Source organism: Cygnus atratus, chromosome 6 (assembly GCF_013377495.2).
Source record: "Cygnus atratus isolate AKBS03 ecotype Queensland, Australia chromosome 6, CAtr_DNAZoo_HiC_assembly, whole genome shotgun sequence".
In the NCBI taxonomy this organism is placed as follows: domain Eukaryota; kingdom Metazoa; phylum Chordata; class Aves; order Anseriformes; family Anatidae; genus Cygnus; species Cygnus atratus.
Genome location: NC_066367.1, coordinates 15,268,285 through 15,284,977, shown reverse-complemented (window position 1 = coordinate 15,284,977; position 16,693 = coordinate 15,268,285). Strand labels below are relative to the sequence as shown.

Here is a 16,693-nt window from a genome sequence, read left to right as displayed (position 1 = left end):
AAATAGTTGATCTTGAAGTCAGTGCACAGTATTTCTCAGCATTTGCTATGTTAATCCCAGGAGTGACATTTCTAAAGACATGGTCTGATTTTTGTTAAATATTATTTAATTGTAAGTCTTCCTCTGTTATTTGCACATGGAAGCTTTTCAAACATTGTTTCTGTTTTTAGCATTTCTGCACTGATTTACCATCACTTCTTGATATAGAAGGGGGAGAGATGCTTCTGATTAGCAGCAGTTTGCACTTGGCTCTTAAGTCTGAAATACTTAAATGTTTTTATAGCAAAAGATGTGCTTTCATGTGTAACAGAAATGTGAAAAGTTTATTACAGTGAAGGCTGAAAGGAAACAAGGCCTAGTTATATTTTCAATAAGGGGGAAGCATGCTATGATATTTAGAGACTGACTTGCCTCCAATCATAATTTATTTTGTATTCCTGCCCTATCTTGGTCTGGATACATGGGAATGCAAAGCTCACCTACAAACATCTACAATGAAGGCCACACAGCTCCTATACATGTTCCTTTAACCCAGTAGTTAGCTGGATTTAGTGCTAGAATTTGTAGGGTTGTATGCCAGAACCATCAACAACTTCAGTTTTCGCACTACACGCTAAGACTATCTGTCCTTCTTGAACTGTTAAGGAAGACTGCTTTTGCCTGTGGCCTTTGGTTTTTTTTTTTTTTTTGCATTTTCCCATTCATAGATCTAGTTCATGTGGATAAACATTTCCTTTTCTACTCTTTTGGCAATAGGAAGCAGGCATAAGTTATGAAATAAATATTAGGAAATATAAAATGTCTCACACTTTAGAAGTCAGTACTGAGCCTTGCAAAGGCTGCACTTGGGCTCTGAGGAAAACTCGAGCAAAAGATGCTGGGTGTAAAAGGTGATTAGATACCCAGATCAATAAAGTTAATCAGTAATGTTTCTAACCTTTCATAGGACAAATAAAAAATTTTAGAGGGTGCCTTCCACTAACATTTAGTAGCAAAATATTGCACCTGTCTGGGAAAAAGCTCATCCAGATTTCTGCTCCTGCAAGTATAAGGGTGAGAATTTCTGTAATGAATGAATCAAGTCTTTGACAGCCAAAAGCCAAATATAGACAAATGGGTAAAAGCTTGTATAAGAACTATGCTGGGGAGCAAGTGGGGAGAGAATTAGATAAGTTGGTTTTACAAATCAGCTGGGTCTGATGAAAGAGTAACCTGAGATACTTAACAAACTCCTGTAAAGAAATCACAAAATAATTGATAGTTTCTTTCAGGAATCTGAGAAGTCAATATAATATCTCTCGTTAAAAAGGGAGGCAATGAAAAGCCAGAGGATTTTAAGGTAGTAAGCCAATCTTTAGTAATGGAGAAGAGGAGATAATACTGGGGTTGGAAATAAAATTTTGTTTGATTATGCCTTTAAATTTAAAGGGTCGATTACATGATTTTCCCTCCTACCCCTAACATATGAATGCCACAATAGAAATCTGTGTGCTCTGATGACTATAGTTTCTTTTGGTGACTTTATTTTTTTAAAAAGTTCATTACAATTATCAATATTTACACTTCAGTAAAACCAAAATAACTATAAAATAAAGATCAGAGGAGGTAAATGAAGGTTAATCTACTTAAGCTTAATTTTTTGGTTGAGTACGTAAAAACTAGGTGTTGACCTTTAAATGATAAATTGTCTTGTTCACATATTTTAGCTTAAAACATGAAAATAAAATGCTGGCTTTAAGAGAGCTTGAATTCTAGACAGCTGTCTTCACAGATGAAGGATTTAAGGCACATTCTTATCTGATCCGATATGATTTTTCCGTTTTCTCTGTGTGCTGTGAAAATCAACAGAAATTCAGTAAATGAAAGAGTAGCAGAATATGTTAACTGTCTTCTCTGTTTCAAATTAGCCCTAACACATTTTGGAAAGAGTAACAATGACTGGTGTGGCTACAGATTAAGGCATCAGCCTTCAGTTTGCAGTTCTGTGGCTGGACGACTGAACCAAAATATGGTCCCGGTTGTCAAGAGCTGTCTCCACACAGACAAATACTTTGTTATGTGGATCCAGTTACAAAAGTTGATGCAGTGTTTTCTTATTATATAATCAGACTTTGCTGCTGACATATTAATATGTGAATAAAGACAATAAGCTGTGTGTGTATATATATACATATACACATACACGTGTATATATATGTGCACACATATAAGTACCCCCCGTTTCATTTCTTTGCAGTCCAGTTATAAGAATAGTTGAGTGAGAATTGAATAAAGTGCTTCCATATTGCACTGTATGGACATGTGACAGTTTTTATTTGTACTGCAGTATGAATAATCAATGAACAATTGGAGAATATGCATTAAGAGAAGATATTTTGCAGACTTTTAAAGTATGGCAGATAATTGAGATCCTGGGAAGAAATAAGTGTTTCTGACACTTGTTTCTGCTTGCTGGAACTTACTGTTTGTATTGACCTTTTGCTTATATTTAAAAACGTTCCTTTCTGTTTTCATTGCTAACTTGCATGAGTTCTGAATGTCAGACTTGCAATAATTTGTGGTGTTGACAGCTTTTATACGTCATGTTCCCATTTTTTTCTTTGTATGGTATTGACAGTATTGAATAGTGTATTTGTAATTTACAGGATACTCTGTTGGAGCTGGACATTTTCTGACATCAGACAGTACAGAAGTAATTGGAGGGGCTCCCCAACAGGAGCAGACTGGTAAAGTAAGAGATTGTTTATAGTATTGGTTTGTTCAACATTCTTCCACATACCCACACGTGTTTTTTCAATTTAAATTAGCATAATAAAGGCAAGTGTCAGGTAATGTGATTTCTCCCAGGGAGAAAAGTCAAAGGAAGGAAGGAGGGAAGATAGTCTAGATAACACTGCTGTGAACTACGGTGTTAAAGAAAGGTACAGATGGGAAAAGCAAGTAGTGGTACCTTGTGATACTGTGTGTTGCATAGCTGATTCTCTAGCTCATGCTGTAGAGAAAGCACAGGACTGTATTTCATATTACTGTTTGCTGAAGGAAGCTTTTGTTTTCTTTTCATTTTAGGCATACATTTTTAGCATTGAGAAGGACCTAAATATTCTATTTGAACTAAGGGGTAAAAAAGTAAGTCTTTCATGCTACTTTTCTGCACCTTAGAACTTCTAGCATGTCTTCCCTTAAGTCTGAAATAACAGGATTTCTTGTTTGCACACAGCTTGGTTCTTACTTTGGAGCTGCAGTTTGTGCTGTGGACCTGAATGCAGATGGCCTCTCAGACTTGTTAGTTGGTGCTCCAATGCTAAGTACCATCAGAGAAGAAGGAAGAGTTTATGTCTATATCAATTCAGGTTCTGTAAGTATTTCCTCTTAAAAAATAAATAAAATCATAATAACACAGTTATTATAGTGTAACAAGCTAAAAGAAGAGATTTCTTCTCTCTTACACAGTATTTCAGAATATAGCAAAAACAACTTTAGAACCACAATGACAATCTCAGCAGGACTGTATAGCACAGCTGCAACGGCTAGCTCAATGAACCTCAATGCTCACAGGTTTCTCAGAGCAGTAAGCCCCTGTACTCTGATACAAGGCTGCTGCTGTTTATAAGTGTTTGCTATGGGAACATGTTGCTATTCTCATTCTCAAAGAACAATTTTCTTATTCTTTCTCATTCTTATGTTAAATATTGTTAGAAATCTTCAATATAATGCTGAATTCTTCACTACAGAGTTCATTAGGATTACACGCTAGCATCCAAGACAGTTTTAACATTTTGAGCAGTGTTGCAGGTCACCTGGAAGAGCCTCTGTTAATTTGCCATTGACTCTGTTTTCCTTCAGGAGGCAAAGATGGTAGAACTGGACATAGAGCTCAGTGGGAGTGACTCATATGCATCCAGGTTTGGGGAGTCCATAGCCAACCTAGGAGACATTGATAATGATGGTTTTGAAGGTAAATATGAAAAATTAAAAACTTGGTTTTAATTCTTGCTGAGATGCGGACTGTAACTGTAAACAGGAGGATTATGGAAGGCTGAAAAGACTTTAAATTGCTGACTTGACCTTTCTTTTCTAGGCCACTGACTTGAAATACAGCTGGGTAACAGTCATTGATGTGTAATACCAACAGATTAGCTTTTGTCGCTTTAGTAAAGGTGATAATTTGTTCTACAACTGTGGGTACTAGCAGAATCCCTAATCCAGGATCAGGCCCAATGTTTTTATCCATTTTGTCATGGTTTCACACAAATAGGAAACGGTCAGTATTCCTGTTTGGAAATGCAGCGTGTACTCCCCTCCAGCAGAGGTGCAGGCACCAATAGGCTGTGTAGGGATAAGATAAAAATACAATAGGCATTGTCTACTGTTCAGAAATTCATAAATGGTTTCAGTTTTTCCATCAAAAATTGGACTGTATGCAGGGAGCTATCATCCTGTGTGCAAAAACTGTCAGCTTTTACAGGGCTGTGTCTTTGCCAAGTCCACGTCTTTCTTCACGTTTCTGAATAACCCTTTATATTTTCAGTTATCATCCAGGATTCTCCTTTTACTCTTCACTTTGTCTTGTGTTCTTGATCCTGTTCTGGAACCTGTAAAGCTTGGAACAGCCATTCTCTTCTTATCTTGTCTCATTTTCTCTAAACGAGTCCCTTTTCTCCTTTAGTAACTGTTTCTTTATCTCTTGCTAGATTCCCTATCTCCTGTTTTACAGTATCTTCACAGTTTTACACACAAGTTTTGGGCTTTGCCCCCCAAATATTTGCAAACTGCAAAGGAAAATAGTAGCCAACAGTATGACTGGGGAACTGAGAAGTAAAATCAAATTAATAGCAGCATATAACAAAGTAGATGTATGAGAGAATATAATGTAAAAGGGGCATCGTAAAACTGCAGGGGGAGTCGAAGCAAGTGGATTAGCTTTTGAAGAAAGCTAAACGTTGAAAAGAATAAGTGGAAGCAATATTGAGAGTGGCAGTAGGAAAAGAAATTTTCATGTAAGAAAAACAGCTGGAAGCAAAACATAAAGAGAAATTGGGTGCTAGAAACCATTTGTTTATAGTAAGTAATAGAAAAGCACAGCAGAGCTTCAGTGACGTAAGCCTTTTGTATCAGCCCTATGAAGATAATGACATGCATGTTGGTGTAGAGTCTGACCACCCCCAAGAACATATGTTTAGCTTTAATTAAACAGCACAACTTGGCTGTCCTATTTTCATCTTACCAGTGGGGAGACATATTTTGTGTGTTTTAGTCACCCAAGTTACGGATTCAATCAATGTGGATTCAATCAGAGAGCTGTTCAGCTAAACCAAATCATCAGAGTTTTGTTTTTCTCGTGATTTTGGTTTGGTGCTCCATATGGAGTATTTCTTATTTGCAGATAGTTCTGTTTTATTTGTAAATGAAACTTCAGAATTACTGATTCATATGGGTGAATTTAAGATGTTATAATGCATTTCCCCCTGCTTTCTGGTGAATATACTATGGCTATTTGAAACCTCAGGCTTTTTGGTGAAGTTTTCGCAAGGACTATTATGAGCACTTTTTTGCATATCTGTATGTTGACACACTCTGCAGGTATTAAATCATCTGGGCATAAAATATACTCCTTTGTACAAATGGACCACCTTCATTTCCATGTTAAATGCCCGTTCAAGCCTGTTATCAGCTGTTAAGGACATTTCAGAGAAAAATAAGTGGTTTATTTTAGTTAATGCAATAAGAGCACTTCTAGGGCTTCAGTGTTTAGTCCATTTGGGAATAGCAGAGTGCAGGAAAATCATCGTGGTTTCAAGAATAAGAGGCAATTGTTTTTCAAGACCATAGATGTTTTAGCTACTCTCCATGATAGCCTCTTAAGGGTCAAATTTACAGGAACAGACTTTTTATTGCACAAATTTAGTGGCACAAAATCAGTTAGCACTTATTCTCCAGAAACATAGTACTCCAGGCAGTCAGATTATTTAGTTGATCTGTATCGTTTCTGATTTCCTTAATATTTAGCACTTGCGTTTGAATTCAGTCAAATGAGTTTGGTCTGGTATGGTGTGCATTGTGATTTGGATTTCTTTAACTGCGCTTTGTTCAACTGTTTATTGTTAAATTGTTTTTTTTTTTTCCACAGATGTAGCAATTGGGGCTCCACAAGAAGATAATCTAAAAGGAGTTATTTATATATACAATGGTAGGGAAGATGGAATAACTCCAACATATTCACAGGTATGCATTTTCAGTGGAAAACAATCAATTCAGAAAAACCTTAAGTTTAGATTCAAGAGGGTTTTCCCTTAATTTAAAGTCTGATGGTCTGAATGTTAGAAGACTCAGAAATTTTTACACAGCCTATGATTTCAGTCATAATATAACCTTTAATAGAAAAATAACATGTTTTAGAGGCCTCAGACAGGGCTTCTGGGTTATAGCATTTAAAGTTATGGAGGAATATTACTTTCAGAGGTATACTTTCACAGGTAGGCATGTGATTGCCTGCAGAAGCAGGACGGTTACACTAGCATTTTTCATTGGATGTTGTAGCTGAAAGATTAACTTTCCATGAATAATTTTATCTTCTTTTTCCTCCATAGAGAATAGAAGGACATCAAGTCAGTAATTCTTTAAGTATGTTTGGACAATCCATAGCAAGCGGCATTGATGCAGATAACAATGGTTATCAAGGTGAATTAAACAATTGTGATTATTATTTTTAATTTTTAAAAGAGTATAAATTCATAGGGAACAATGTCACGGTACTACTTATTACTCTTCATGGAATAAAATCTGTTTAAGATGGTGTGCCACATCTTGCAGTTTGGGAAGGAAAAAAAGGTAAAGCTCAGGGCGAACATTTTTTTACAGTCATCTACCTATTACTGAAGGACTCAGAAAGATGTAAAAGCAAGATTATAGTGCTGAAGTGGAAGAAAAATGTACTTTTCATTTTTTTTGTGGTGGCCATCTCATTTGCTAATGTCACAGTGAGCTTATTTGGGCACTTGAAGCACGCTTGCTGTCCAGGCTAGTGTGCTAAGCTAAAAATCTCACTGGTCTTCATGTAAGTCTGTATCTTGCCAGGAGTCAGTGAGCTCAGCAGCCCTGTTGGTCTGTGTGAATGGTATGTTAACCTGACTCATGGCTTGTGACAGTGGATTAAGACTCTTGTGGAGTTCTTGTGGGCATCGCACAGAAGTGCTAATTTGTTGTAAAGTGGCTTAGCTGGTTCTAAATACATACTCATTGCTTTATACATACTGTCAAAATGTTTTGCTGTTGTACAGATAAGGATTATGGCAGATCATACTTGTGTTAAAGCATAACGTTACCATTAACTGCATGCTGTAGGCTCTGGCTGTGTCCACAGAAATCTCATCTGGGTTGAACCCATTAGGCTGGGTTAAGAGGTAGTGTACAGGTAGACTGCTCTTGGGTCACCTGCTCTTTACTGTTGAGGAAGTCGCATCCTCTGACCATTATACCATTGAGATTTATCTGACAGATTTACTTTTGCTACTTCGTTTGAGGGGTACATTTTCTTTCCTTACTGCATTAGTAGTTTTCAGTTAATTTGGAATAAAACATTTTTTCTATTTCTTCCTGTCTCTATGTATAATGTGATACATGTAATACATATAATTGTTTTTTATATACGCATACATTTGTGTGCATAGCAGAGCAAAATCGAATATTTGGGTTTAAAAGAATGCCCGTACCTCCCATTTAGCTGAATTGTATTTCAGTGTCCTCTGCTTAAACTTGGAATAGAAATCAGATCATCACATTACTAATATCTGCAAATCTAGCAAATTAGTGTGTGGTATTAATGGACAGGGGACAAGAATTTGAGGAATCATCTTCTGTATGGAGAAGTGCACCTATGAATATTAACGTATGCCTTTTAACAAATAAAGGGCATGTAGTGTTTTAATGATGCCAAAAGGTGAATATGCTGCAAAATGCTTGTACCTGAAGTAATTCCTGTTGACAAATTATGCTTATTGATCTCCTTTTTCATACAGATGTAGCAGTTGGTGCATTTCTGTCTGATTCTGCTGTGGTGCTAAGGTGAGGTTGCTACATTTCAGTACCTTTAAAGACCATCCAGTTTAACTGTCCTTTTTAAGATGCAATTTAAAAAAAAGAAAATAATTGTGTATTTTAACCTCATGATAATCTTCTTGGGTGTCTTAAGCTTTCATTCATTTGGTTTCAGAATGCTCTACACCTGAAACATTTAAGTAAATACCTTGAAGAAAAAGAAAATACCCTTCTGAAATTTTTTGAGGCAACAAAAGCATTGCATGCAACTACTTGGATTCTTAAAAATGCAGATAGCCTAAAAATGATAATACTAATATAAAAATAGATTGTTAGAGACTCTGTAAGTTATTTCTGAATCACTTTGTGAACATTGACTCTTTTATATTCTTAGAACAAAACCAGTAATAATTGTTGAAGCTTCTTTAAAACATCCTAATTCAATAAATCGAACTAATTTAAACTGCATGGAAAATGACCAGCCTGCCATCTGTATGAATTTGAAGATATGCTTTACCTATACAGGACGAGAGGTACCTGATTATATTGGTAAGCTACTTCAATATATGTATTCATTTGAAATGCACACATTTGCAAAATAAAGCTATTGGTGTTTAACAAGTAATTGAGTTCACTAAAATGAAATTTAGTTCAGTATAAAATGAAAAAATAAAAAATATGGATACCTTTTTTTTTTTTTTTTTTTTTTTTTTTTTAGCTCCTGCAACACTGAGCCATTACACTTCTATTTAATTTAGAATAAATGCACATCCCAGCTAGGACTAATTGAGTTACATGTCATGCAAAAGGTAGTGATGTTAAAAAGGTTAAGAGGCATTGTGGTTAGGATGGCACCCTTGTAGATATGCTATTTCCAGTACCTGAATTGGTTTATATAATAGTAGAATGATTAAATTCACTCATAGCTTCAGATGGTGCTTTCATATTATGATGCTTTCATAGCATCATAATAACTTGATATATCATTTTAATACATTTTTAATGAGATTGTATGTCACAAGGGATCACAAAAAATACAGTGCACTTATTCTGTGAACACTTTCTTTTTTCTTTATTTCCCCCAAAGATTATATTCAGTTTTGCACAGGAGCGTCTGTCAAGTTTGTCTGAACTTTCCACATGCAAATATGTCTGAGCCGTTGCTTTGCAAATAGAGAGGGAATTAATGATGGATGAATGTCTTTTCTTAATGTAGAATCAAACAGATTATTCAGCATGATATTCAGATGTCTTCTAAAAGCAATCCTCCTAGACCAAGACTGCTTTAGCCTGCAGTCTTCCACTTCACAATAAAAAAGATGTTTCTTTTATAAAGCTGCTCAAGTACCTGATTGTATCATATATAAACACTATACCATTATGTGAAAAAGAGGGAGTCCCATAAAAATTACTGAAAAATACATCTTGTAGCTATCTTGTACATAATGAATATTTTGCTTTTGGCAAAAAAACTTACTTTGCTTGGAGGAACATCTATGGGAGAGAATATATTAAAAATAATTCATGGTGAATTATATATATGGTATATTAAAAATATATTCATGGCGAATATATTCAAAATAATTTACTGACTATATTATGAAATTAAATAGCTTAAATATTCATTCTCTATGTGAATATATGTTGTCCTTTAGGAACACATTACAGAGAACACATGTAAATGGTAGATTGTAACGTACCAAGTTCAGATCTTTTGAAATTCATTTCAAATATGAAAGATGAGCAGTCAAATTGGACTACCCTTGCTGAATTTGGACGTAGGCCTTGTCAACTTAGATAGAAGAGAGTAGAGGAAATTCTAGGTATTCTAACTTTTGGCAGAAATGAGGAAGGAAAGTAATAGATCGGTAATGCTTTGAAATGTTTTTGCAATTTGTTAACATAACAGTTCACGTTTTCCAACTTAAATAAAAAATAATAAAATTAAAAAAACAACACTGAAGTTAAGCAATATTTGTCAGTGTCTGGTGACTTAATTGTTGAAATTTAATGTCAGCCCTATGAGGAACTGAAGCAGATTTTCTGTAAGCAGATTCCGGTAGAAAACTGTAACTTGACAAAAGTATCACTGATGTAAAAGCATGTATCAGAGATCAGTCACTATGCAGTCTATTTTCAGAGGTTTACAAGCTTTTCAGCTACGGACTTGTCTCAGAGACTTTTTAAGTAGAGCATTTTGAGACAGATATTATGGAACATAATTAAGGGAATGAGTCAAAAGATAGGATTTCTATCATAAATTCATGAAAATTATTATACTTTTTATAACTCATTTTCCTTGGTTTTTATTTTGCAGTATTGTTTTATAATCTTAGTGTTGATGTGAATAGAAAAATGGATACGCCAGCAAGATTTTACTTTTCTGTCAATGGAACATCTGACACAACCTCTGGAAATATAAAGATTAACAGCAAGAACATTGCCTGCAAAGATCATCCAGCATTTATGAGGGTAACGTAATTTTTGATATGTATTGCTCTGTAAATCCGTTGTTCTCCTTTGAAAGCACACCTGCTGCAAAATAACTTGTTTTGTTTACAGTTGCATCACATAATTTCTGAAGTAAAATATTTGTGTTCATAACTTCTACAATTAATACCTTGTAGTTCTGATGCTAATTTAGCTTTCTCTGGGGAAGTCAGTGGGCCTACCATCTCTTCTGTCAGAGAAAATGTGCATAACAATAATAATCACAGTGATAAAGTAGGACATGAGCATTTTTTGACTTTTTTTTTTTTTCACTTTTTTATGGATGACATCATAGACTGAGGCTTAATCCTGTACCAGATAAGTAGTGAATGTGGTTTCCATTCTCTGTCTGTGAAGGTACAGAAACAACTTTGTTGTGGATTTTTTTTTCCACAACAACTTTGTGGTAGAATTGCTTTGCAGGAGATGGCACAGAGGTAGCAGCGCTGCCACCAGCAGCAGGTTGTTGGAGACCTGTGAGCTGTCCGCCAGGCAGGGAGACCTGTACCAACATCAGTAGTAGAGATGATGCTAGCCACTCTGCATCAGAAAGTCAGCTGTTGGTTTCCCAGAAGTAGAGTTTGATCCAACAGCAGCCATCCTTTGAAAATAAAGGATGGTTCTGACTAGGAAATAAGTTAGTAAAAATGTAGTCAGTAAGATCCTAACTCCAATAGTAGCCTCTAAGTCACCTAGAGCAAGTGAAATGCAGTATTCATGCTTTTTGTATCCCTCTAAAGGATGAATGAAGGACCTGTCTTGAAAGTAAAAATAGCTGCTGTCCGGACAAAGATAATAAGACCATTTACTGAACAAGAAAGAATAAAGTGATTTAATATATCAAACATCTTAGAAACCCACCTACTCCAGCAAAAATTTGGAGAATAAACGAGAAGAACTTGAAGTCCTAAAACACAATCAAACAAAAACTAGTGGACAGAGAAGAATCACCTTTTATTAAACTCAGAAAAAAAATAGATTTATCTCCTGTAAGGCATTATCTAAGGAGGAAGAGAATTCTTTAAAGAAATACTAACGACAGGGAATATGAAGTAGAAAACGGGGTAATAAAACAATGCATTAGGTTGCCTGTCCCTTTTTTAAAAATCTTCAAGTAGCAATTCTGTGACCTTTTAGAACAAACATCTATTAGGATGACTGGTGCAGTTGATCCTGAGCAGAGGCTGGGAAGTTGATATTATCTTCTACAGCTACAAAGAAACTGCAGGGAAGAAGTCTGCCATGTATTTTCTTCCTTTCTTTTACTTCTGTTTTGCTTATGACATCATTAGAAGCCAATTCTTCAAGATAAAGCTTTGGGTTAGAATGGAAAGCCTGTGTTACCTCCTGGAAAATTACCCAGATACATCTCAATTGGTAGTTGCACCTAAGTGAATGTTACTTAAAGGAGCAATGGCAAATTGCCCACTTCCTTACAAGAGTTGTGTAAGCTAAGAGAGGTCTGACTGACAGCTGACCTTGTACAGATTGCCATAGCAGCATCAGCATGCATTTGTGTAGGAGGAAAGATATGATTTGGCTCATCACCTCCTATAGTCTATCATTAATATTTTTTCTTCCATATAGCTCAATTTGCTTTGTAATTGTTAATTAACAGCAGTATAAGCATCTTCTTCAACTCACTAAGGTGCTTGTATGAAACTCCTAAAGCTAAGTGTAAATGTCGAGTACAGTCCTTACAAAAAAAGCATGTACATTTTATGTATTTTAAGTAAAGAGTAATTAATAGCTAATTAGTATAGTGAAAATAATATAAAGCAGATGCAGAGAAGACCTTGTGGAAAATTATGAATTACATTACACGTGATTTGGTCAAAGCAAGCTTGCAGATAAGAATTAAAATAGTGGCCATGTGGAAGGACAATCAGTGTCTATCGTACATACTCAGGGAATAATTCGGTCAGGTTTTCTATTGTTACTGCGCAGTGCTTCGAGCTGTTCAGCTTTCACAAACAGTTTGGGCTCTGAGCTCCAACACAAGTCAAGGTTTCATATCAAAATGGTCATTTATTGAGTTTAATCTTAATACAGAATTGGAAGTACACAAAGGCAGAAGAATAAAATGCCATCATGGAAAGATTTAGTAGTACTGTGGGAGAACTCCTTTTAATTTGATATAGAAATACCCATTGTTTCTGTTTGGAATTATCCCACTGTTCAACTTTTTACCCTTTTAGCCTACTTTTGGCTATTTTTGTAATTGGGCAGTACAACATTTCATAGGCATGTTAGGGCAGTATTGTGGATGGAAGTAATATAGATCACTATTTGATCAGACTCTTTTAATAAAAGAATCTGTTATGAAATTCCTGATGCTGTTATTAAATGTATTATGGTTTTCTGCATTTCTGATTACCTCTTTCAGTGACAAAGATGTCTGGAAAAATATATGAACCATATGGCATAGGAAATTATTTTATATATATAAAAAAAAAGTCCCTGTTTAACTTAGTTCTAGGGCTCCTCATAATTTTTAAGACATATGCATACATGTCTTGTCTTATATGATTAACTCATTAGGTTTCCAATTTTCATAGAAAGATGTAAGGGATATCTTGACTCCTATACATGTTGAAGCAAGTTATCATCTGGGGCAACATATTCTACAGAAAAGAAACGCTCAAGAGTTTTCTCAACTTCAACCAGTTCTTCAAAGGAGGAAAGAAAAAGATGTTATAAACAGCAAGGTTAGTGTACGATTTCTTCTTTCAAATGTAGTAAGTAAATATTCACATTTTAATTTTTAGTTAAAAAAAGCTTCACACAACAATAGCTTATGAAGGAATGCATTTTCTAGAACAGCACCTAATCTTTTGATCTTAATAAACCAGCATGCTAAAAACATGAGTAAATTTTCACTAAAATTAGTTGTTTGTAGAACTGGTAATATACCTCAGAACAACATCAAATTTCAGTATGAACCTCACTTGTAGAAATATTCATTCTTTTTTGACTACATGAGTTACTTTCCAAGATAAAAAGGAATTCTATGTTAAATACACACTATCATGTTGCTACTAATCTTGAACTGTTTCAACAATGTTGCTGAACTATTCATTCTGTGAAGGTATTCCCAATTCTCAAATGGAAAGTCGGGGGGAAAAATGGTGTATTCTGTATCCTTAAATGAATATGAAATTTACCATTTTTAATAAAAGAAAAATTAAGAGATAATTGACTTAAGAAATAGCAAGGGTAGTTTGAGTTATTAACTACCAAATGTTCATAAAAATATTACAACTTTTCACAAACAGTAAGCTTTATGTAATTCAGATACAGCTGACTGTCAGAACTCTGAGATACCTGAAAGCTCCTTTTAAACGTCAATGTTTTCCTTTTCACCTTCTTCCAAAGTTTTGTTTTAGGAACCACAGAGTTAGAGAGAGACCATTGCTGGATATAGTGACAAGTGATATAAATGTGCTCTATGGCATACTGATAACCAAGGCATATACACATGGTATCTCATGATACCTACTAAGTAAAATTTGTGTAATAGAACTTTCTTTCAAAAGTTACTCTGTCATATTTTATTGTCATATTGTATTGAGACTGCAGGGACCTCAGTTCTGGATCCTCTAAAATGCTCTGCCCTTTTTTTGTACTCTTTTTAAAATCAGCTGAACATACACCCACAACTCTGACAGATTAAGCTCCAGCATGGAGGGCCTCTCTGTGGTTTTTCTCAGAATGTGTCTGCAAATGATTGAAACCAATTGTTTCTAGGACTATTAGTTATTAGCCAATTTCAGATACTTGGTAACAAGGTGATATGTTCGTTTTATAATATGCATAGTATACTAAAGTGCGTTTTTTTTTTTCCCTTTGGTCTTTTATAGTTTGTTTTTGCAAGATTTTGCTCCCAAGAGAATTGTTCTGCTGACTTGAGAGTTTCTGGAAAAGTGGCTTTTCCAAAGTAAGTATGGTCTGGCTTTCATTTGCAGAAAGATGTTCAGTAAGATTTTATTTAAATTGTTCCTTAACTTTTGAATATAAAATGAATTTGCAAAAGTAGACAATAGACTCCCAGAAACGTATGAGGAAGAAAAACCTGTTTAGTTGAAGAATGTTTGTAAATTGTAAATGTTTCAGGAAATGTATAAGAAATGTACATATTTGTACATACATTCTTGCATAATTAGAAGACTTCACAGCTCATAAAGTACTACCAGCTTGACAAAAGGATAAACTTGTGTTCTGTGGTTCATACGTATATGTGCTAAGATATGGAGTACAACGCACACTCAGTCGGTGGACTGTATAACTGCCAATATTTTGACCACTCAAACATTTCTGCTGCTTTTATGAAGGTACTATACTTGCACTGTACAAAGAAGATACTTGAGTTTTCTACTAAGACATTGCTATATTTATCCTTTCAATTATAAATAATTAAGTGGTTCCTTTTCTTCATTTACTTAAAAAATATTACATCTTCATTTTTATACTGCTGATTGAGACACCAGGTGGTTGAGTATTATGCGAGGTTTTGACTCTTTTTCCTACATGAATTAGCTTGCATTTTTCAGAAAATATTTTTGGGGATTTTTTTTTTCATTTACAGCCCAACATTTTTTGAGATCCCTTTTAGGATGTTTCAATTTTTTCCATTCCTTCCAATTAGGTATTGTACTTAAATACTTTCATTATGTAAGATCATTAAGGCACTTTCAAAGTATTAAAATTATTATTGTCTTGAAGAATCTCTACTACACTAAGCAATGTTTTGTGAGATATACTTCCATTTGGCATCATATTTAGAAAGTTTTAAGCCATGTACCAACATTTCAGCATACATTTTAATGATTTGATTTTAAATTACATTTTATCATCACAACCTTTTCCTTTATTCAATATTATACTTTGAAGCAAGAAACATGAGCTATTGGTGTGCAAAAACAGAAAAGTTGTATCTCTTGTGTATCTCAGCTAGTTTGGTGTTTTATGTGAGACCTGGATTTTCCTGTGTAATTTAAAGTTGATTCTACTTTAATTGAGATACTGGGTTTATCTCACAGCACAACCTAAAATGACAGCAAAAGATGATAACAAACACACAATGCTGATTAATCACACCTGAGTGATCCTGAGCATAAGCTTTTTCATTTTCATAGATTTCAGAATAAGATCAGCATCTTCCTGTCTACTTTAAGGCATAGCCTACAGCATGAATCTTAAGCCCTTTCATTTTCTTAGGCTTTCCATAAACTTTTCAGAAAGAAAGATTGTGCAGCATTTCCATTTGTGATGTTAGCAATGCAATTTTGTAACTACTTCAAAGCTCTAAGAAGGGAAAATAGATTATAACATACCTGCTTGGCATTAGGTATTGGTAGCAGCTTTTCAGTGTAAATAAATAGGCTAAATATCTTGATAAAGTGTGAAGTATCACCTTAAATTACATTGTGCCCCTGGTATCTCGATTAAAAACTAGTTAGCTGTGAAGCATTAATTTATTTTGTCTAGACAGAATGCATTCATTATCCTTGAACAGCAAAGCAAACACTTTTAGTCTTAAAAGAATGAAATCAAATAGCAGTGTCAATGTAATGCTTTACTTACTGAGTTATGAGTCTTCATGTATACACTATCATGTTTTGTTTAAATTGCTCAGATTTTGGCCTGCTCTGTAAATTTCTAGTCTTCATCATGCGTTTTTTAATGAAGAATGAAATATGATTACCAGGGTAAAGCTCTGGTTCAGCTTTGTTTAGTCCCAGATGTGCACCTGGTGCTTTTGTGTACTTGTGTGTTAAGCTGGGAGGCATCTTTGTGATGGTGTCTTGTTAATGAGCTTGGCTTTAATGCGTATAAGAGGACTGAATGCTAAGCATATAAGTAGTAAAGTAACTTTAAAACGTAACCTAAATTTAATCAAGCTACTGAAATGTTAACATTGTGTTTCTCTTTAATTCGCTTTTGTCTTGGAACCTATCTGCTTATGCAGTGCTTTTACCTTCTGTTGCTTGTCTAAGTGCCAGCTACTTTCCCAAAGGTGTTCAGTGACTAATGCTTTGGTTTCGAGCCAGACTTACCTGATAAATGTCTATTTCTAGGCAACCCTTCTACAAGTCTTAATTAAACTTTAATGTCAAACTGAAGTTTACTTTTAGACCCTCATAGGGTGTCTGGACTTGTAACATGATTA

General features: G+C 34.8%; 1 protein-coding gene across 3 annotated transcripts in view; it reads left to right on the top strand.

The window, feature by feature from the left end:
• ITGA4 (integrin subunit alpha 4) overlaps positions 1–16,693 on the top strand; it is a 38,627-nt gene that overhangs the window by 10,076 nt on the left and 11,858 nt on the right. For all 3 annotated transcript variants that reach the window (XR_007708481.1, XR_007708480.1, XM_035569569.2), the window contains exons 7-17: positions 2,646–2,731; positions 3,067–3,126; positions 3,218–3,355; positions 3,844–3,955; positions 6,128–6,222; positions 6,588–6,678; positions 8,016–8,061; positions 8,429–8,583; positions 10,352–10,506; positions 13,083–13,232; positions 14,385–14,461. Coding sequence is in view for 1 of the 3 variants with exons in the window: in XM_035569569.2 (XP_035425462.1) it covers positions 2,646–2,731; positions 3,067–3,126; positions 3,218–3,355; positions 3,844–3,955; positions 6,128–6,222; positions 6,588–6,678; positions 8,016–8,061; positions 8,429–8,583; positions 10,352–10,506; positions 13,083–13,232; positions 14,385–14,461 (1,165 nt within the window). In the remaining 2 variants the exon portion in view is untranslated. The remainder of the gene's footprint in view (positions 1–2,645; positions 2,732–3,066; positions 3,127–3,217; positions 3,356–3,843; positions 3,956–6,127; positions 6,223–6,587; positions 6,679–8,015; positions 8,062–8,428; positions 8,584–10,351; positions 10,507–13,082; positions 13,233–14,384; positions 14,462–16,693) is intronic.